The following is a 24030-nucleotide window of genomic DNA, read 5'->3' as shown; positions in this document are numbered from 1 at the left end:
AATAAAAGCGCATCGCAAGAAAGCACCCATCCATGAGGCGCCCTAAAAAAAACTAAATTTCCCTGTAGGGAAATGGTATAAAATAGAGTTGTTAAATAGTTTGCAGAATTTTTAAAGTGCCAAAGATTCTGAGTCTCTATACCCCAAGCTCTCCAAATGTCTCCTAAGTGGTTTACAAAGACATATAGAAAGTGTAAACAGTGATTCTCCTGTTCATTGCACAGCATGCGGGACAATAAGAATTGGGGCAAAGCAATTCAGGTCAGTTAAAGGGACAGTATATTGCAAAGCTACTTACTTTATGATGGCAACAAATGCTTTGTGTGGCTCCCAAAGATTATTGCACAAAAATGTCAAACTGAAATGTTATCATAAGTTCTAATGCTTTACCAAATCGCAGAGTAAGAAATGCAGCAGTCTCTGCTTATTAATACATCTATTTAATTAGAGAGAACAATACAGCAGAATATACAAGTGAATCTGTTTTCTACATACATTGACATCAAGTCAAAATGTCAGCAGCTCAGAAAATATCTGCTATTAAATCAAAGTCAATTCATTTATGTAAAGGTAGTTCAATACCAACTGAAAGGAGGAGAAACAATAGGATGTAGTATGGTCAGTCAAATCTTTAACTATAAATAAATGAATAAACAGATAAGTATGTCAATGACTGAAACAATTAGCTTGGTGCACCCAAACTCCAGACCTCAAGTCCCCTTAATAGTACAGATTGTAAGGATATTGATGCTTGAGCACAGGCGACTTAACTAATTCCCTAAGTTATTTTGACTCAACTACCTATGCTCAAGCATGGATAACCTTAAACACCTGACTGTTAGGGAGGCTTGAGGAGTTGGGAAGCACTGAATCAGGTGGCTCCTGCTGTCGCTGAAGAGCTTAGTGGTGGCAGCGACTACACTCCTACAACTAATGGCTTTCGCAGGCAGGGGGTGTCTAATGGGCGAGCAGCACCAGTAGGAGTGGTTAATAAATGCAGGTTAAAGACGATTGAAGGGTATCAAAGGCAAAGCTGTAAAACTACAGATAAAATGACTAAAAGGTCAAGGGGCAAAGTAAGCAGTTTTTAACCATTTACACTTAGAAAATAAAAAAAGAGAATCTTAAACACATAACAAAAACAAAAGATAGTTGACTATTCTACAGTGACTTTAAACACCCAAATTAAACAGACGTTATGCAACATATTTTCATAAACAAAACACAACACTAAAGGGGGAATTCAATTCCCCCGAATTAGTGTGGCGTTAAAACCATTACCGTTATTACGGTAGTTTTAACCCGGCTTGAGCAAAAAGCCAGCGTTGAAACTACCGTAAAAACGGTAATTAAGCGCACTATTACCGTAATGACGGTAATAATGCGCAGGCCGCATTACTTTTACCCGTAACGCGGCCAATTGAATTCCCCCCTAATAAGGATGAAAATTGACTGTTTATAATTGATTCAAATAAATACTTACAGGCAGGTCAGCATAGAAATAATGCTTTCGATCAAACAGGGACTTCTTGTTTATAGTGCAGTTTAAAGCATGGCTTGTCATCACCGCTGCTTCCACACATCTCTTGTTGATTGTCTGTAATAAACAAACATACACATTAGATATGTGACTGGAGCATTTTATTTTAACCAACCATAAGAAAAAGAGAGAAGTGGATTTACAGTAATGTCATCCCTGCATGTGGCAGTCACGTCCTGAGAAGAGAGAAAAGCAGAATTCTTTTGTGAGCTAGGAGTTCACAGATCAAGGAGTTACACTAATAATCAATTGGAGACTCAGTGATGCTCAGCATCCTGATGGAATGAGTCTCATTCAATTTGAGGAGACAACATGAATGAGATCATTAGAGATAAATTCAGCAAGTTAGATAAATTGGGGGTTAACTTCCACAGATGTTAGTCAAAGTACAATTTCTGTACTATAGTGTTAAATTAAACAGTAACCTAAATAATGAACCAGAAATTAAGTTTTAAACTTCAACAAATTTGAAAATGCTGCATGGTACTGGAGTTCATCTGTAAAATTAATTTAGAGTTGCACTGACCATTTATATCAGTGGTCAGGGAACAGGGGTAAATTATCCCAAATGGGGTAAAAATGAAATTCCTGGGGGTAATGCTGTCAGTTGGATTGTAGACCCCTTTAAATGTTTAATTGCTGTTGTACCAGAAGAGCCTCAAGGGTTGGCAGAGGCGCTTCTTGAGCTTCGATGCAATAATGAAGCACGTATTACACTTGAAAACAAAGCAGATCTGTCATATTTTTGGATGTCAACGGCTGCAAAGGCATTTAAAATTGCACATGAGGAGGCAGTCAAAAAGTTGCTGCCTTTTGCAACAACCTACCTTTGCGAACAAGGATTTGCCACTCTAACGAACACAAAAACAAAGCAGAGAAATCGAATGGACGCTGAAGACTGTATCCAAATTGCTCTGACATCAAAATGCCCCAATATTGATGCTCTCGCATCAAAAATAAAGCAACATCGTTTCTTCAAAAACTTAAGTTTTGAAGTTGAAGCTTTCAAAGAAATTTTGAATAGATTCAATACAATTTTGAATTCCAATAATTAATAATATATGATTTCCTTCCTTTCAAATCAAGGGAGTAATGTCGGCGTATCTAAACATATTTGGGGGTAAAAGGTAAAAAAGTTCCCTGACCCCTGATTTAGATTATCAATATAAAATGGGATTTTTTTTTACTTACCGTAAAATCTCTTTCTCTGAACACAACTTGAGGGACATTGCTCACCTTGTGGTATAGAGGGCGCTGTCAGAGAAACGGCACTAAAAAAACTTGTCTAGCCTGCCCCCCTGCCCTCTATGCCCCCTCCACCGGAATAGCTCAGTTTATTTACTAACCAAGCCACATGAAGGGGCAAAAAAAACACAACAGAACTGTTAGAACAAACGGTGGGAGTGCAGTGTCCCCCAACTTATGTTCAGAGAGATGTTACGGTAAGTACAAAAATCCTGTTTTCTCTTTCACGCTAATTGGGCGACACTGCTCACCTTGGGGACGTTCCAAAGATGCCCCTATGGGTGGGAATGCTCAGAATGAGCGCCACGTAGTACTTTACGGCCAAAACTAGCATCTTTTCAAGCAAAGACATGGAAACGATAAAACCTGGTGAATGTATGAACAGAAGACCAAGTAGCTGTCCTACACAACTGCTCAGCCGAGACCCCATGCCGCGCCGCCCAAGAGGCGCTAATCGACCACATGGAATGAGCTGTCAGACCTTCAGGAACCGGAGAACCCTTTGAAATGTACGCCTGCCAGATAGTAGCGATGATCCATCTAGCCTCCGTCTGCTTTATGGCCAGCCCGCCACACTTGCGATCGCCATATAGGACTAGAATACTATCAGTCTTCCGAATTGAAGCTGTCCGGTCAACATAAATCCTCAAAGCTCTGACCACATCTAAGGAGAATGAGTCCTGACCAGGCCCAGCAAATCCTGATGAAGAACTGACAGAACAATATCCTGATTTACAAAGGCTTAGTTCTAGGCACTGCATTATCGTCATTGAAAATCAGAGGGGGAGCCCAACATGACAGTGCTGCCACCTCCGAAACCTGTCTGGCCGAAGCAATGGCCAACAGAAAAGGTCACTTTCCACGAAAGAAGTTTTAGAAAAAAAGACTCCAAAGGTTCAAACGGCGACTTTTGATGCAAGAAAAGGACCAAGTTTAGGTCCCACGGAGCCACTGGCGGAACAAAAGGCGGCTGTACATGAAGTACCCCCTGTAGAAACGTCTGCAATCCGGTAACAGAGCTATACGTTTCTGAAAATACACCGACAATGCAGCTGCCTGGACCTTAGAAGGACTCAATTCCTTGTCCAGACCATCTTGAAGAAAAGCCAACATCCAACTGTCCGACTTGTATTCGGATCGGCATACGTGCCAGGAAGGACTGTGCCTGAACTAGAGCATTGAATACTGCCAGTAGTTCTAGAACATTTATGGGCAACCACGCTTCCAAGTCCCTTGCAATCTGAGGTGAAGAGTGTCACTACATGAGTGCCAGGTGACCTTTTTCCCGGGAGCCCTACAAAATTATGGGGGGTGGCACTAAAGCTCCTCTGGCGCTCTCCCTGTAGTAGCCGCGGCGGTCACCCGGTGATCGATGCAGAGAAATGCTAGCTATCTATATAAAATCACAAAAAACGCTAATACTAGACTAAAAGTGCCCTACTCCGTAGGCAGTAAGAAAAAAACTGAGCTCTTCCGGTGAAGAGGGCATGTAGAGAGGAGGGGAGCAGGCTAGATAAGTTTTTTAGTGCCATTACTCTCACAGCGCCCTCTATATCCCTAGGTGAGCAGTGTCCCCCAACTAGTGTGAAAGAGAAAGAAGGTTTGATATAGTGTTGTGATTGATAGCCCTATATAATTTCAGACCCAAGGTAGTGAAATGTAAATGTAAAAATCGTACTCTAAAATACCCAAAAACTGTAAGTAAAAAACGTAATCCTTCCTGTTTCACCTCACTGGCTTCAATGTATGACAATCCTATGGTATTATGAAATACAAATATAATACATGACTGCTGCCGGTTTTAATATAAACAGCTGTGAAAGACATTAGTATTCTCGTTTTATATATATAGCGACAATAATATTACGCAATGGTGTCCAGGTAATTCATATCAGTCCCTGCCCCATTGGATCTTACATTCAACATTGCCTAACACACAGGGGTCCATTTTGTCAGAAGCCACCTGTGAGATGAAACCGGAGTTTCAGAGGGGAGAAAACCCACGCAAACACGAGAACATACAAACACCACACAGATAGGCACTTGACTGGAGGCAGAAATGCTAAGCACTGTGCTGTCCAGCTAGTCACTCGTTTCTAGTTATCAAAGACAGCAATATCCTGCGTAGTCACAAAACAGACAATTGGTTATATTTATGAAAACTGATGCAAGGCTACAAAGTGGTGGTGCCTGTAGCAACTCATCGAATGTTCGATTTCTTTTTTTCTAAAGTGAACTAGAAAAAATACAGTACAAATGATTGATTGATATGAGCACAAATAACCCATTATTATGCACAAGCTTTCATAAATGTCCCCCAATGTGCAAACTAACATAATAAAGCCCAAGTACCTGTATTTTCAATGTAGTTCATGTTAGTTCAGCTCTGTAAATTCTACAATTTTATATGGAGTAGCAGCCTGCATTTTACTTGTAATTAGCCTTTAAATCAATGCTTAAAGGTTATACCAACGATATAATTTAAAAAGGAAGCAGAACAATAGGCTAATCAATGGGGAGCATCCCAAATCATAGCAAACACGCTCATGTATCAGGGCGTGGGTGGCTGTGTTTTGTTGACTGTATTCTAATTCATTCTTTCCGTTAAATACTCAGACAGAGCTCCATATAACATTTTGTTAAATTGCATATTTGAGACCATATACATTTTTTCTATTCATATTACTAAGGCAGTTTTTTAACATAGTGTTGGGGTGTGGGGCAATTCCTAATATAATCTCGGAACATTCTGAAATAGATTGACCCGTTCAGAGTTCCCACAGACTCATTTTAAAGCAGCACTACACCCATCAAAAATACTGTTAATTTATTTTCGTTGCTTTAAATTGATATAAATTACATTTTTCTTAAATGGAGAGGTAGAGGTAGAGCAGATTGTAATACATGCAGTAGAAAGTCGGAAGCTACTATCTATTCTAGATGCTGGTCCATGAAATGATTTATAGGAAGGGCACACAGTATTTTACAACAGAAAGTGATGACATTAAATGTAATTATATTATATAAATATAGCATTACTATGGGGAATTAGTCTTGTATAATTCAAATATATTCTAGACTATAATTGTATATATTTTTGTATTACATATGTGTAGAGGTCATTTGGACAGCATGGTGGTACAATGCTTAGCACTACTGTTTCAAAGTACTGGGGTCATCAGTTTGATTTTGACATGTGCACTATCTGTGTAGAGTTTGAATTTTCTCCCCGTATTTGCATAAGTTTCCTCAAGCCAAAAGCATACTAGTAGGTGTATGTTAGGGAATTTAGATTGTAAGCTCCAATGAGGCAGGAACTGACATGAATGACTACATATTCTATGTGCAGCACTACACAGTATAATTGGCTCTATATATAAATAAAATAAAATAAATGCATTTGGTTTGTTTCAGTATTGATATAAATCCAAAAAGAGTTTTAATATTAGCGTATGGTATAAGCAGATACATCTATATTTATAGAGGGAAGCATTTCTTTAAAAACAAGCATGTTGTGTTCACTGCAGATAAAGGTACAAGTAGAGTGAGTTAGTGACAAAAGGCACAATTGCAGTGAGAAAAACCATGCCACCCATTTGACAATCCAATAGTATGCGAGTGTGGCATGGTTTGTATGAAATAAAATCGTTCTATCTGTATTTAAATCTATAGTACTAATACTGAAAACAGTGGGAAAAAACCAGCTAATATTTTCCAAATGTCAATATAGGTAATTCACTTTTAAAATAAGAGCTGTTGTCCAATTGTCTGTGCCTTTAGTAATGGTTCCTCATATCTGAAAAGATTACAGTAATCCAGAATGCTACACTAAGTCAATATTAATGCTATCCATTCTTTTCTGTCAAAAGGTGACACAGAAGAGAAAATGTGATTGTTAATGTGAAATTGAGATAGCACTTTTTTAAGTTTAAAAGAAAATTGGCCTTAAACTCATTTTATCCTTATGAGCAAAATTGAATAAATGACAGTACAAAAACTGCCTGTGCTTATCTCTTTTTTTTTGGCATCAGCTAATGCTATAATATCAAATAAAGCAGATAGAAAATGTTCAGAATAAAGGGAATATTACAAAAGACATTTAAAACTGTACAAAGCCTTATAAAATAGCAAACGCTATTGTTATGATGTTTCAAAGACAACTGTTATGATGGCTTGTAACTTTGTATGTAAAAAAAAAATTAATTGACGTTCTGGGTCCAAAACAGTAAATTTGTTTAAAAAAATGACCCAAATCTATCAAATGCACACAGTTCAGTCTGTTAGGCAAGGGCATAACTGCTATGAATACAGACAACCCTATTAGAGGTCGCAATCCATTAGATTATACACTATCACAAGCAGGGACATCGATCTTGCCTGATCCCAGCTCATCCACATGTGCGTCCTTGTATCATTATCACCAACATTTATTTATATAGTGCCATCATATTCCATAGCGCTTTATAATTGGGGACAAACACAGTAATAAACAATACTGGGTAGAACAGACAAGAGGGCCCTGCTCGCAAGCTTACAATCCATAGGTCGATGGGAGTTGGAAACATGGTGTTAAACCTACATATTGCGTATTGGTCCAGCCAGATTGCAAAGGTAAAAAGTAATCCAGTCACACAGCAATGTTGGTCTGGGGTCAGAGGGTTGGTGTCTTGTGTAAATGTTTTATATATATATATATATATATATATATATACCTTGCCTATTACCTCTTATGTACAGTATTATGCTCTCCGAATAATCTGTATTTTGCTTGTTGGTCCTCTACATATTTCTATATGTTGTACTTACACACTGTTTGGCACAGAAGATTTCTGCAGTGTCCTTGAAATAAATGGTAATATCAGTGAGCGCATGTGCTGCTTTGTTACATTTATCAGTAACACCATGCATTGCATTAAACAAGGTATGTCCCTTTACAGATAAACAGTTCTACAAAACAATTTAAAAATACATTGTCATATACCTACCCTGTTACCCAAAGGTAAAAAAAAACATAAACCTAACACAAACACACCAACTGAAATCTACAATGCTTCTGATTATTACTGCTATAGGCCCTTCACATCAAGGCCCCAAGAGGCCAATAAGCATGTTTCTCAGTGGTTTAGCAGCAATCTTGATATTGCTAAAACCCTTGAAGTACTGAAGACAATAAAAGAACAATGTGTTATATACATGGCGGAAGTTCTGAAGAGAAGAACATTGCATATTATCAAGGCAAAATTACACTACTAATTTAGGTTTATTTTCCTACAGGGACAATACATTCCACAAATAATGCAATAATCCAGGACTCAAGAGCATTGCATAATGCTCACAGTTTTTCTCAGTCTATCAAATTGTTAATTATGTAAACCTCAAAAAACAGCTCAAAACTATGGACGTTTAAGCAATGTTTTTGTTTCTCATTCCTATCCCCTAGCTGATAATGCAATCATTGATGCTATTTATTTTTCATAAGTTTTCTGCTGTCTTTTGATTGAAAAATAAGCATACATTGAAATAATTTTCCCAGATCTCATCTTTTTGTGAACTGGATGCTTCAGGTGTCATGTATCAATTTTATTTTTACAAAATGTTAAAGCAGTAATCTGTGCTCTCACATGCACTTCCCTCTACAATTTACTACAATGGAACTTGAATACCTAAGCACCCATTGCCTCTCTATGTCACTAAGGAGCCCCTAATTGCTTTGAGGTGACATGGAAAGAGACAATGGGCAGGAGCGCACAGCCACCATAAGTGGTCATGCAGTTCATGCCCTTCCCAGTCACTTGAGCGCACCACTCAAAGTGGCAGGTTCAGTCTGCGTGTAGCCGGCTTAAGTCTTATTGCCAATAAGAGAGGAGGGCGGAGCCCAAAAACACACACACATTATATATATATATATGCACAAGTTAACCTGTGCATGATACTCATGCATTTTAGTCAAATCAAGCTACTTAAGGTGTTAAAAAGGTTCTTGTCATGCATTTGGGGCTAGGCCAGGCCTCCTCGGGTGAAGAGCGTTACTTCCCGACATAAGCGCCCTTTTTTAACGTGGTTTTGTCCACATGTCACCACCTCATCATTCTTCTCCATCACCTCATACTGCATCTTCATCGCCACATCCTTAATCTCCATCGTCTTACTATTCTAAAACCTCTCGATACACAACGTTTCTGCTAAACACCTTATCGCTGTGCTCAATCAGTCTTCCTTGAAGGGCAGTATTCATAACCTGCACTTTCACATCACTGCTTCTCCGTACTCGTGAAAATGCGACATACAATTGTCCATGACCAAACACAGGCTCTGGTAAATAAATACCCACACGGTCAAGAGTTTGAGCCCTCAACTGGTAAATTTAGCCTTTACTACCCCTCCCACGGGGGGAAGAGGGGATGATGGAAGTGAACTGACTTCACTATTATAATTTTTTTGTCAAATAATGTCAGTATACCAAATTTCAGGTCAATTGGATGAGCCCTTTCTGAGAAAATAGTTTTTTCCACACACACACACTAACGCACGCCTCTACACATGTGTGTTCATGAGGTAAAATTACCTCACGAAAATGAGTTTGAGCCCTACCAAATTTCAGCCCTTTTTGAATTTTTTTTTCCCACACACACTAAGAATTTAGTAGGTCAGTGTATAACTCTGCCCAGCAGGTGGCGCTGCAACTTGTTTTTTTTTTTTCACACACACACACAGACGCCACTAAGCATTTATATATTAGATATATATATATATATACATACACACAGAGGACAACATAGATCCAAAGCAAGCAGGCTTGACCATCATGCTAGAAATAGTTACCATCTAACAGGAGATGGAGTCAAACTGTGGGGAAATATATTGATTAATATAGATTATATAACAACCTTCTGTAGTAACACTAAAGGGGAAAGAAGAAAAGTAATTTGTTGAAGCAAAGATTTATCTGATAGGGATTTGTCTGACAAGATAACACTTATTATGCACAAGACCTGGAGTGACTGTTCTGTTTGAACTTTGGTATTTTAACTATATAAATTACCATTAATTTACAAGGACAATCCCCCTTTTACACTGCAGATCCCCTGCCTGCTTTCATGAGGGAGCTCACAGTACAAAAGTAAGGGGCCCAGGGGATGGCTCAGGCTACATAAGAGGTGTAAGTACATTTTATACAAATGAGTGAAATTGTATTTTGTTTTATTAATGTATAAATTAGTTTAGTTTTATGAAATAGATATGGTCCTGTTATTCTGTCTATTTATCTTTAGTGGCTGCATCGATACAAAATAAACAAATAAAGATTTTATATTTACGTACACTGTATTTTATGCATCTTGACAAGTGATATAACTATTCATTTGGCCGGCTACAGATGTAGTGGTATTAAAATTTTTGCCCAATAAAACTGCATGTGTCGCTCTAAACCGAGTGTGACATAAGATGAACGGACATGTGTAGCCAACATTACACTGACTTGTATGTTATAAGAGACTGCAAATGCACAGTTTTACACTGTAAGCTCAACGTCACTTCTGTAACCTCCAGCAATACAGTCTCATCCACTGTGTGACAGCAAAAAAAAAAACGAGAATGCTCACGACACTGAGCACTTTCCAACCTGTTGTGCGAGCTAATAAAGCACGCACAGTTTGGCCAGCACTTGGAACAGAATCCTGAGGACTTTAGGTAATCTCTTACGAAAGGGAACATTACTGAACTCCTAATGTATTTATGTATTAGACAGTTGCTTTATGGACAGGGAAACAAAAGACGTTTTCTCTGAAGTTCCCATTTAATATCAAATAACTGATTAATTTCCATTTTGAGTTGTTTTTTTAAGGCTAGAGACACATGGAGACTTCAGTGCTGAAGTGTTTTTCCCACGGGAACCCAGCACTACAATTTGTATTAACCTGCACATTGCAAACATAAAGTTTCTGGAGCGCTTGTAGGGATAAACTCTATGAACATCAAGGGCAGCTTCCATAGGCCTTTATGAGCACTAGTATGTCTGGGAAATGGAATTTGAAAGAGAAATGTAGCGTAAAAACCGAAATAGTCTAGCATTACATATGGACTTTCTCTGCTTAAATAAGAGTGAAAGGTCATTGTAAAAAAGTTTAAAATTGAACATATACTGGCTTGTTTTCTCGCTTGCCAAATTTCATGAGTTAGTTCCAGCTAAGGGGTTGATTCAATGCAGCACGAGTCTCGTGGGATATTATGGTAGTAAAACAACACTTATCTTTGCTGCAACCTTACATGTTTTATGTACCTTGATACCCGGAAATATCCGCAGGAGCACACAAGTCTCCACCGGGACTTTGCGCTGAATTGAATCACCCCCTATATCTTAGCTGCAGCTACTTCTATGCCTATAAATAGATTTTTGCTGGTTACCAAGGAAAGGCTCATCTTCCTAAGGGTAGCCATGTGTAAGTGACTGCTTCTCACTCACTGGAGCGGATTTCACCTGATTCAAGGTCCCAAAGTCAATAGAAACCAGGGAGAAGTTAGGACTTTTACATATAACATGAAATTGTAACTAGGAAATAAAGACAACCAGGTAAGGAATTGTATTGAACAGAGCTATAACCAATATGGGGAAGTGATGGAAGGGTTTTGAAGACACTATAACAAGTACACGATTTCAACAGTTACACAAACATAACCTAATAGGAATGAAAACTCTGCTCAAAGAGCTTACAATCTAAGAAAATGTAATAGAAACAAGAGGTGAAGGAATATGTAAGTTGACAGCATGCATTGTTCATCAGATTCTGATGTGAGTGGAGCAAGTTATTATGGTGACTAGTTATACTTATTTTAATTGTTAAATAGCTTGGAGACTGAGTGTTTGGTGACATGTGGAAGAGAGTCCTAGAGGATAGGCATGAGAAAACCCTTGAGAAAGAGGAGCTCATGTGTAAAGCAAAGGTTCCAAAAGAGGGAGTATCTGGAGATTAGGGAAGACTGGTAAGGAGGTGCAAGATTGCTAAGGACTTTGTAGGTTAAGTCTAGGATTTAGAACTGTATACTGTATGTGATAAGGCACCAGTGTAGAGACTGACACAGAGGAGTAGCACTTGAGTAATGGGAGAAACTGCATGAGTCGAGCTATAAGAATTCATAACACAGAGTGGAGCCAGTCTCTACAGCAGTGGACCACTGAGGCGATTGTTTAAATAGTCTACTCAGGATAGGATTAGAGCATGCACCAATACTCTAGATGTATCAGACATAAGAAAGAGACGGATGTGAGAGATGTTTTTTAGCTGAAAAATGGCAGGTAGTTGTTAGAGCTTGAGTGTGAGGTATTAATGAGAGTGCGGAATCAAAAATGACTCCTAAGCAGCGGGAATCTGTAATGATTGGAGTTAGTACATACTGCCTAAAGGTCTGGAAGTAATTTTGTTGAAATACAGGTAAAGACAAATATGAGAGCAGTGTATGGTGGGTAACTTCATTCCCTTGTTGATATTTACCTATGTAATACTTACTGGCAGAGTTCCTGGCAAAGAAGCATCAAAGAATGACACTGTCGAGTTTGGAGGAGCAGCAAACTTAACTTGTGAACTTGAAAAAAGCTTGGAGACAGAATTAATCTGTGCATGGACTTCAAGTCCAACAACACTTTCCCAGGACAGAGAACTGCAAGAGACAAAAAAAAATGGTTTAAATTGTTAGTTGAGTGCTTCACAGCATTGTTTGTTTTTTGTTTTTTTATTAAAAAAAAGCAAACTACAACTGAGATTTATAGATATTAGTTCTTAGAACTGTGTGTGACTTGAGGGACTAAGGAAGTATAAACTGGCATTTGTAAATATTAAAATGGACAGAGCACAATCTGATTTTCTTTGGTGTTGGTAAACATCAATGAGTGATCATACCTCAAAAAGTAGAACTAAAAAAGCTGTACTGGGAAGCTGGGATTTGTGTTTATCAAAAGATTTGGTGAACAAAATGATAAAGAAACGTAGGAGACATCTATTTCTCTAAAATGTGAGATAAGCAATACCCAGGCGTGGGCAGACTAATCAATGGTTTTATCTGTTAGGATTTTCAATGAACACACTGCACGACCTGCGTTTCTTTTCAGTGAGACTCTCTTAGGAGTCTTTTAAATCTGACATTAATCCAACAGCACTATTGTTTATTGATCTTTTAGTCATAAAGCACTTCAACTTACAGCAGATATAGCAACAAGAACATTTTGGGCATCATTTAGAATTAGGAGTAAAGCTTCTGGGCAAACCAGGTTACAATGTAAGGGGTGCAAATGCATTTATTCATTTTTTACATGCAGGAAAATACTGGCTGTTTTTGCATGTAACACTCCAATATACTACAGCTTTTTTTTTACATTCCAATCCCAACTAAATGTGTCTGCAAATTTGTTCCTTTTTAGGCTTTGCTCCTAATTTTGAGGCTCTTTCTATTCTAAATTCTCCTATTTACATGAACACTATATTGTCCACTCTACATTCAGTTCTACTTGTTATTTTTATCAATCTGTGTCTCTGACACTGTCAACTACCCTGCCAAGCAGGAAAAAAAGCCAGGCATACAGACAGATTAAATGAAGACTTGTTCGAAGGAAGCAAACTCTACTACCTTATTGTTAAAACAATAGGAAAATTTATACTTGAACTCTTAATCTTATTGTAGTACAACATATCAGTTAATGGTCTTGTAAATTAATTAAAAGATAAAAAGGCAAACTGTTTAATATGCATCAGATGTGCAAAGCAGATGTCTTTACTACAATATAAATAAGAAGTGAATTTGATATGTTTTGTAAAATAACCTGTAATGCCAATCCAGATGAACATATGGTTCAAAAGCCATTGCATGGTAAAAACCAAGCACTTTTTGTACAATTAAATGTCTGGCAAACACTATGCATATTCAATGAGTGATGTCATGTATAAAGCATGTATGACAATTGTAATTCATAGAACATACATGTACTTAAATTAAATCTGCATCTATGAACTTATTTTATCTGGATAAACAGTTGGGCATACATTATCACATAGTTACTGATCAAGAATATAGAAAAGAATATTATGCATGTATAAAAAAAAAAAAATCACAATTTGTACAAATTCCTTTACTACTACTTATAGTAAAAAAAAGAAAAAATCCATCAACAGCAACTTATTATTATATGTGATGTATTGGTGGCAAAGTGGCCTAGTGGTTAGCACTTCTGCTTCACAGCACTGGGGTCATGAGTTTGATTCCTAACCATGGCCTTATCTGTGTGGAGTTTGGTTGTTCTCCCTGTGTTTGCGTGGGTTTCCTACGGGTGCTTTGGTTTCCTCCCACACTCCAAAAACATACTGGTAGGTTAATTGGCTGCTATCAAAATTGACCCTAGTCTCTCTCTGTCTGTGTGTGCGAGTATGTGTATATTAGGGAATTTAGATAGTAAGCTCCAATGGAGCAGGAACTGATGTGAGCGAGTTCTCTGTACAGCACTGCGGAATTAGTGGCAATATATGAATAGTTGATGATGGTAGAGCTGGAGAAAGCCAAATGAAAACCAGAGCAAGGCAGCTACTAATTTATCTTCACAGTGGGGGAATAATCCTTACAGACTCCATAAATAGCAATTAAATTGCTTCTCTGGTTCATTCCAATAATTAAAGCCAGAGATGGCATATCCTGTAAGAAATACATCAATACACTTTTAAATTCAGTTAATGACTTGGCCATCACAACCTCCCATGGTAAAAAAAAAATTGCATAGTCTCATTATCCTTAAAGTGATGGGCCCCTTTTCCAGGGGAGGGCTGGCAAATTTCCGCCCGGGTGGCAAGACTCGACTCAGCAGTCTAATTTAATGTGAAAAAAAATGCAGGTGGCCCAGCCCAAGATAGCTCACTATGGGACTGGCCCGGGTGGCAGGTGCCCCCCTGCCCTTTTCATACTGATGGTAAAAACTGTCTTAATTCCAGTTGAGGTGGCTGTGCCCTTTTCTCCTGAACAGTTCTGGCTATGAAAATCGCATTAGACAAGCTTTTGTACTGACCTCAAATATACTTATATATACTAATAAGGTCACCTCTAAGGCGCTTTTCCTCCAATATAAACAGGTCCAACTAGTCTATTATTTTGATATTTATATAACACACACATCTTTTACAATAAAGTTGACCACCTCTGAACCCTCTTAAGATCTGCTATGTCCTATTTAGTAGTAAAAAAAGTGACTTATACAGCATAAAAATGATGTATGCATCACATGTATTTATCTATCTATCAATCTACCCATGCATATTTTACTACCCTACTAGGCAGCAGCAACCAAAGCTACTCAATTTACTTTCTGCCAGTATCCCTAAACAAACTGAGATAACGGATAAATATCAAAATACTACTACCTGCTTACATACATGTGAACACCATTTTTCATTATTAGATACTACTGGAAGATACATCAATGTACATTACATGCAAATAATTTGTATGCATACATTGGGCATTATGCCAGTCAACATCACCTGAGAAACTAATAAGAAAACAATATAGTTCTATTTTATATTAGATACTACCCTTAAAAGAAAGAAAATTGACACAAAATAATTGACACTGAGCTCTTATCTCAATATCCAGCCAGGTAACCCAATTTATTTAGTCCTCAACTGTAAATAACAGTCTCTGGTGATTTAGGATATACAGTATAGTGAAGACAACACCAGATTGGAAGGCTGCATTAACAGTCCTCCTATCAGGTGTCACTTTCACAACACACCTTCCGCATGACTGTTTGAATGTCATACCACTGTTCCTTGAATTTGAGGAAAACTGGGGGAAAAAAAGTCAAAGATGCCAATATAATGATGGAGAGCACAGGGGAAGGCTGACTGCCGAAACCATGTCAATGGGAAAGAGGGTACAAATCGTGGCCATCCTCTTTAATATTATTTCACACTAGTACCTATTTTTAATTTTTAGGTATATTTTGATAGCTTATAGACTAGAAAATAAATATTTATTCAAAACGGAACAAGGTTTAACTCAATATGAATAGTTGCTAAGGTTGAGGACAGTAAAGGTAGATATAAAATATTGCATACGGAATAAAGGAAATGGTGCATTGCAGTACTACTGACAATAGGGCCAAACTCGTCAACACTTTATATTATCCCTGGTAATTAGGAGTAACTGAAAACTTTATTTCTTATTAATCTTTCTCTTGCTCCTCATCCACTGTAATAAGAAATACAAAATGCCCAAAACGCAAAACCCCAGGCAGTTCAATACATTAAACTGTGTGATAATATACCCTGTGTCTCTAGCATATTTGCAAGTGGTGCTGGCTGTTCTCGATCCCCTCCTTACACTGCACAGATGTTTAGCTTTAGCAAGTTGACCAGACTGCACACCTTGCACCAAAAACAACAAACATCCACGGCTGCCGTCCTGCAGCAAGGTCGCAGCCATTTCTAAGCAATGACTATGCCACGCACGGAGGTGTGGGAATAGAAGTCTTCAATGCTCCACCTCGGCTATCTTACAAGCAGAACATCGGCGAGCATAAACTACATTTCCCGGGGTGCATTGCGCCAGGAAGTGTGCAGAAGATCAGTGTGTATACAGCGCTAGGAGACACACGTGTTAACATTGCGGGTTGTTAGTTAGCTAGAAGAATGTAAAAGTAGCAGTACTACTGTAATCAATTCTCAGACAGGAACTTGTTAGATACATTTATAGGTAAAACCGCAACTGTTTGTGTTCAATTTGTCTATTGGAATCTTGCTATATGCTTTAATATACAAAGGGGGGGAAGGAGTAAAAGGTTTATTTATGTAGTGCACTTAACAGGTATTGTTATTTTAATTATATTTTATTCAGATCCACAATTCATCTCTCTAGAATTGATTATATTTTATATAAATCCACAATTATTTTTTTCCTACACCAAAATCAAATAAATATAACATTGATAATTTATTAAAAGATCTGTTAATATATATTCAGCAATATTATTGAAAGAAACATGCTATTAATTTCAAATGTGTAAGTGTTTGTCTATTAAAATTTGTATGATGAGCATGTGCGTGTACTATACTTTCCATTATATACAAAATTTGTGATAAATTGACCTCTAAAGTTAAAACAGTTGTAATAGTGATCTTATAAGCCTTCTAAAAAAATCACAAAATAGTATACTGACTGATTATATTATTTCTACTCTTTAGTATCTGTTTGATACTTCTCCTGCGTAATATTAGAAAATAAAATAGTTACCCTCACTCTGGAAAAATAGAGATCTGTAATAGGTGTGTTTGAATCTGTTTATGCAATGCCTATGAGCATGTTTTTTTTATATAGTTCGGTTTCATATGGCGAATAGTCAGAAGTGCTGATTGTTCTATAAATGTAATCCGTTAAAATTCCAAACGTATTTGATAGTAACACGCTGATATATCCAATAGAGTATAATGCAATGGGACAGTTGCTCTTATCTTATTTTTAACTCTGATAAAAGTTACAATAATGAATAATTATTTTTTTTCAGAAAATATGCCAGCCTTCATATCTCTCTTATGCTTCTGTCCAATATATAACACTGACACTTGTTCCCATGTTTACTGTAAAGATCAATAAAATACCATCAAGGTGGCACATATCTATGCTGCGAGACCTTGCTGCACAGTAGAGGTCACTGTGGTGGGCATAGTTTGGTTAGATGGGGGTATTGTTTAATTTGTCTTGATATTCCAATCAAGAATGTTGGCAGGTATGGGACTGACATACTGCGTTTCACAGTGTCCGTGTCTGCTCTGTTTGACTTTTATGTCTAATTAACTCCCATGTTAAAAAAATCTGGTCACACCAATCATCCATCAAACATCCAAGGGAGAATGGAGCAGGCTGTAGGATGACTATTGCTTGTTAAGTGCTACTCAAGCTCCTAAATGGTCTGGCCATGCCCCCTCCACATTCAAACATTTGGAAACCCCCTCTAGAAATCCTATGTTTTGTCTCTATGTATTATGTATACAAAAAACTTACAATTATAGAAGGTTAATTGCATAAGTACTGATATACACATTGAGAGTCCCTGGTAAATATCTCAAAGGGTTCTCTTGAGCATAAATGCTGACAGTGGAGATCATTCATAATAAGCAAAATTAGCTCCCTGATCTCCGCCAAAGTGCATGGGTTTGTGAAGCAAGATGACGTTTGCTGAGAAGCAGAAAATTGCAAGCTTTGTCAAGGGTAGAAGTTGGGCAGACTGCAAAATAGACGCATCAGTACACCTAGTTATGAAAAATATATTTTTTTTTCAGAAAATGAGAATTGAAATGGCATAAAGAAATGGAGAGAGCACATTTTTTGGAGCGTTTCATGTTGTGCGAAGGGGCTCACAGCCATTTTCACTCGATAACTTTTCCGCAAGCTCAGATTTGGCAGTCTTCTTGTATCATCCTTCATATTGCAGCTCTGCAGAGGAGTGCATTGCTATGTGCATACTCAATAATGTAGTAAAAGGTTTAAGACACAAAAGGGATATGTCAGAATAATAGACCCTATGTCCCCTCAATGTCATGATTAATATATGCCACAAATGAGGCTAATCAGAGCAAGAAAAAACTAAAAATGGTTCTAAAATGGTAGGAGGTTGGACTCTGTTGTGGCTCACATTTGCAAAGTGTATCTCTTGTTTTTTTTCACATTTCTGCACATCTAAGCACATTTATAGGTTGTCTTTTAAGAGCAGAGATTATGCTCCTTGACGTGCACAAAGTAGATGATCCAGACGCACTGTTGCAAAACAATGCCTTTTTGCAGTGAACATCAAGTAGGCTTTGTAAATGAGACCCTCGTCCCCCAGTGCTCAACTGAAAAAGATCTATTAAATGCCACTAATTTTGGTTTTGGTAGAGATTGTCATATAAAACACTTTTCAAGTTCTATTCTTTTTATCTTTCTAAAAAGTTAAGGGGGTGCTGCATACATCTGGTAGCATATAATGTAAGTACTTTGGAGGCAATAAAAATCGTGGTGTGTATATTTAGAAATAGAATATATATTAGATATATATGCCCATACACATATAAAAAGTAAAGTTGGCTCTTTGCGGTACCTATAGATATTTTTTGGCTCTTGGTCTCTGACTGGTTGGCCACCCCTGGCTTGGAAGAAAACCATTGAGTATTTTTTTGCTGACATTGGGCCTGATTCATTAAGGAAAGTTAAGCAATAAATTGAGTAAGTATTCTTACTCAAGTTTTCTGGATAAATCATGTTGCAATGCAAGAGGTGCAAATTAGTTTATTATTTTGTAAACAAATACTTGATAGTCTATTTGTACATTGGAATTTAAAAATGATCTAGTACATGTTCTACCTCAAATATAAATCTGACATGACATTTTAAATTTACCTCCCCCTTCAATGCAACATGATTTTGCCTTACCTGTTACTTTTGCTTTTGCTTTTACTTTCCTTAATGAATCAGGCACTGTATCTGCAGCAGGTGCAGTGCATGTAAACAATTACAAGTACATATTCAAATGTGCAACACCACTTAATTTAAATTAAATGTGATATGGAACACATCTGCAGTTTTGACCATGGAATATGTGCAATGCATTTAATGGCAGCAACAGCAATATGTAATGCATCTAAAAGTTAAGCAACAGAAGAGCTATTTTTCATTTGTAGCCCATCTGAAGTGAGGAACCCACATTGTTTCCATAGTTGCCCATAGTCATGTACTGCACAAAATGCATACTGAGAATAGTGCAAATGTTTACAGAGCCTTAGCATTACATTTTTACAGAGCCTTAGCATGTATGTATGCTCTTGTGGAGGTTAGTAACCTTAGGTGAGTAATCATAGTTAGGGAATCAGGGTTTATCGTACAATAGGGCAGTCTTTGTTTCCATGCAATTGTTTAAGTACCCTTAAAGAAATACCTTCCTTATGACAGTGAAGAGTGAAAGGTTTATACCTGTCCAGAAGACCCAGAGAAAAAGAAAGTGCCTGTTTGATGGATATGTAAGCTTCTTCTTCTTGTGTTTGGTAGGTTATTGTAGGTTATTAGATATTCATATGAGTTAAAGCCTAAAGAGGTTTGACAATTGTAGCATAACCCAGAATCCACTGGCAGCAATAACTGGCCATACCCTATAATGTTCTGGGAGAAAATAGTAGGCATTGCAACCTTAAGAATTGCTTCTATTCTGTCAGCACAAAGGGAGCATTTTTCAGTTAAAATGTCATGTCATAAGTAGTGCAATTTAGGTAAGCCGAACTGAAGTTTTTCCTTGATGATTTGTGTCTCTTCTGAGCGAGAAAGGAAATTTAAGTTTTGCAAACTTATAAAGATTGTGAGGCTAGCAACAAATCATCTAGATACTGGTAGTGGACACTGGTGGAGATTTGTGAGAAGAGGGAAGAGCTTTCAGTGTAGTTTTGCAGTGTGGTCCAGGTATACTGGCACCCCATTAGCAGAGCGGCCAAGAGGAATTTGGGGTCCGGGACAGCAACTTTCTGGGCCCGCCTCCACACACAGTTGGAGAAGGGATGTGTGCCACTGTGCAGTGGTGGTGCCGTCGAAGAGGGCGTGGCCACATCATGATGGGGCGTGACCAACATGGGGTGGGGCTGCGCCTCTTTAGACAAGACATATTATGTATTAAAATGCTATTGCTTTCACCTATCTATTATTGCAGCTTTCACAACCTGGTACTGGATTCTTGTATGGATCCTGGAATGCTGGGACCTGTTTGAAAAATGTATAGGTACATGAAATGTGGAAAGCAAACCAATAAGTGACCACAGAAAATAGAGAGAATAAGGAGAGCACCCTTGTGACCGCCAAACAATACACAGCACCCTTGTGACTGCCACAAAATACAGAGGGCGCCCTTGTGACCGCCACACAATACAGAAGCACCCTTGAGACCGCTACACAATACAGAGGGCAATCTTGAGACTGCCACACAATACAGAGGCCAACCTTGTGACCACCAACTCAAGTACTTAAGATCACATCCAGATAAACATGCGGAAATAGATCAGGAGATCACGTGAAAAAATAATTTGACATGTTGCAGGTATATTGCTTTTTGTAAGGAAAGTCTCTGACTTTCAACAGGGATCTCAGCAGAATGAAGCATTTTTTTTTTCTTGTCTTTTTTTTTTTACTGGATTGCTAGTCCTATCAATCCGCAGTCAAAAGGGCCGTTAAACTTACAAGCAAAGAAGATCAGTTTATCACCATAGTGAAATACAGTTGATCGCACTCTATGCTGCCAATCACAACTAAAATAGATTCTGTCCTTCACATCCCACAATGCCATAGAGATACATATATACACATACACAGTACGATATACACACACAATTCCATATATGCATACATACACACACACACACAATGCCATATATATAGACAAACACAAGGGTATTACATACATACACATGCACACAAAGCCATATACATACACAATGCCGTATACATACACATCTACATAATACCGTATACACACACACATTGTCATATACATACATACATACATACATACACAATGCTATATACATACACATATACTGTACATAATGCCATTTACATACATACGCGCACACAAAGCCATATACATACACAATGCCGTACCATATACACAATGCCATATACACACACATACATGCAATTCCGTATACATATACAATGCCAGGTATATAAGACCCCCACTCCGTGGCCCGTTGTACTTACCTGATGACATCCATTCTCTGTATTAGATTACTGACAGGCTGGTCCAATTAGCTTCACCCCCTCCCCGATTAGCTCTGCCACCTTACGCCAAGTGAATAGGAAGAACATTTTTAAGAAACGTTGGTGGTCTGCAGTGCGGCCTGGCATGCCCGGGCCCCGATAATTAGCACCTGCTCCTCCCCTTCCTCTAAGCCCCTGCCGATTAGGCATATACAAATAGGAATTGGTATTGTCTGGAAGACTAAAAAGAGAAGGACGGGTAAACCACCATAAAATAAGTACACTTTGGTGGTCCTTGTCTCAAACGTCCTGCATGAAAGGCCTTAGATCTTCCTCAGTTAGGGGGGGACAAAGGATACTGAGGTACATTAGAAGTGGTCTGTGAGGATTCAACCAAATTTCAACAGCTAGAGCAGTAAGAATTTGGCTTATTTTATTTGCATGATGTGACCCCAAACAAGATTACAACTGAAACATTCTGTTTTTTGGATTTCAGATGACTGTTATACAGCTAGAACAGTGTGGTTTAGTGAAACAGACAGTTTCTGGACAAAGGTACATCTAAATACATTTCACCCATAGCACAAATATAATATAGTTTAGTTTATAAATTAAATCTCTCCCTAGGAGAATGACAGGAGAAGTAGGTTTTATTAAGGCTGGGTACACACTACAGGTTTTCCAGCCAATTTTCGGGCCAATTACCCGATAAACAACTTTTCGGCCTGATATTGCATTAGTGTGTATACTTATACGATGAATGATAGTCGTTTCAAAATTCAAATCGTCGTATTATTTGACTGCTCGGCAGAACTAAAAATCTTGTTACAATCGCCTTCCGGTCCTGCAATGTGTAGGAAATCACAACCAATTGCTTGACCAACTGCCATTAGTTCCTCAAACAGCGACTCCTTTCTAGACACGTTCCATATGACATTCATGTGTTGCTGTATGCAAGTGTATACAACATGTATTGTTATCACATGTGAAAATACATATTCTCATTACATTATCATTTATTTCTTGAAGTGACATGTGACCTTATATTTGATTTCTTATTATTATATGTAATTATTTTTAAAATACAACAACATAATTTTCTTATTTTTGTGTATTGGTTTTACATAATACAGACAGTAAAACCTATATGTGTATTAAAAAAAAATATATATATATACTGACCTTCTGAGCTGAGGTAAGGCAGACCGGAAGACCGGGTTCCGTCATCGATCAGTCGGCGGAGACATAACAGTTATCAGTGCAACCCGTTTAATAGCATTCTCTTTGCAAAGTGACATCCTAATGGAAAGAGGACACTGATTAGTGTTAGTCGAAGCTGAGTGGAGTTTGCAAGCAGTGAATTTGCTGTGGTTGATGATCCAGATATAATATATCTTCACAAGCAGTTTACACATCGGTTCCTGACTCACTTGGCTGTTTGGAGACTACGTTCAGATTATTCTGACACAGATAAGCTGTTTATTTATATCTACTTAGTACGCTGCCACCTATTATTTACTGTACATCACGGGTGCCTTTGCAACTACATCTTTTGTTTTTCTCTGTCTGCATTTCGGAATATAGTTGGAGTATCTGGAAGCTGTTGAATAATGACTGTACCAGCTTGCTAAGATTCATACTCTGCATATCAGCAATTATTGACTGTCTGGGTGATTGTTACCAGCTAACACTACCTATATTGGCGCCATTTCATCCTCCTATCTGTGTATATATTGATTTATTCATTATCGGAGTACCATCCGTAATCTAGGAGGGAGGCTGCCTTATCTTATGAAGAAAGTGTTTTCCTATATTGGATATTTATTAATTTCTACTCACATATTCTGTGTTTGAGCGCCACGTTTTAATCTATCTGCTGCTTTATATATATATATATATATATCTATAATATAAATGTCTAGTGGCGTGTGTTAGTCTGTCTGTGTATGTGTGTGTGGAAAAAATAAAACCAAGCTGCAGCGCCACCTGCTGGGCGGAGTTATACACTGACCTACTAAATTCTTAGTGTGTGTGGAAAAAAAATTTCAGAAAGGGCTGAAATTTGGTATAATAAGATGTTTTTAATTTGTTAATTTAATTAGTTAATTGTTAAAAGTGTTTATAAAGATTTTAAAAATATATATATATATTTCTTGAAGGAGAAGTGACAGTTGGGAGTGGTTGGTAGTTGCCGGGGGTGACAGTGGGGAGTGGTTGGTGGTTGCCGGGGGTGATAGAGTGAGAGGAGTGTGATACTCAGGACCGCTGAGAGAGATCCCTGTGTCTGGATAGACATCTGGATAGATGTGGCGATGAAAATGAAGGATGAGGTGATGGAGAAGAATGATGAGGTGGTGACATGTGGACAAAACCACGTTAAAAAAGGGCGCTTACGTCGGGAAGTAACGCTCTTCCCCTGAGGAGGCCTGGGCTATGGCCCAAATGCATGACAAGAATCTTTTTAACACCTTAAGTAGCTTGATTTGACTAGAATGCACGAGTAT

At 37.9% G+C, this 24030-nt stretch overlaps 1 protein-coding gene across 1 annotated transcript in view; it reads right to left on the bottom strand.

Moving 5' to 3' along the window:
• The window catches only part of GATB (glutamyl-tRNA amidotransferase subunit B), an 87141-nt gene extending 70882 nt beyond the window's left edge, over positions 1-16259 (bottom strand). The window contains exons 1-3 of the mRNA XM_075198790.1: positions 16083-16259; positions 12289-12439; positions 1484-1597 (exon numbers count right to left, since the gene is read on the bottom strand). Of these exons, the coding sequence (XP_075054891.1) occupies positions 1484-1597; positions 12289-12439; positions 16083-16240 (423 nt within the window). The 5' untranslated portion in view covers positions 16241-16259. The remainder of the gene's footprint in view (positions 1-1483; positions 1598-12288; positions 12440-16082) is intronic.
• Between the last annotated feature and the right edge of the window lie 7771 nt (positions 16260-24030).

Source organism: Mixophyes fleayi, chromosome 1 (genome assembly GCF_038048845.1).
Source record: "Mixophyes fleayi isolate aMixFle1 chromosome 1, aMixFle1.hap1, whole genome shotgun sequence".
NCBI lineage: Eukaryota > Metazoa > Chordata > Amphibia > Anura > Limnodynastidae > Mixophyes > Mixophyes fleayi.
Note: the sequence above shows the minus strand (reverse complement) of the source record. Positions and strands in the feature narration are given on the sequence as shown.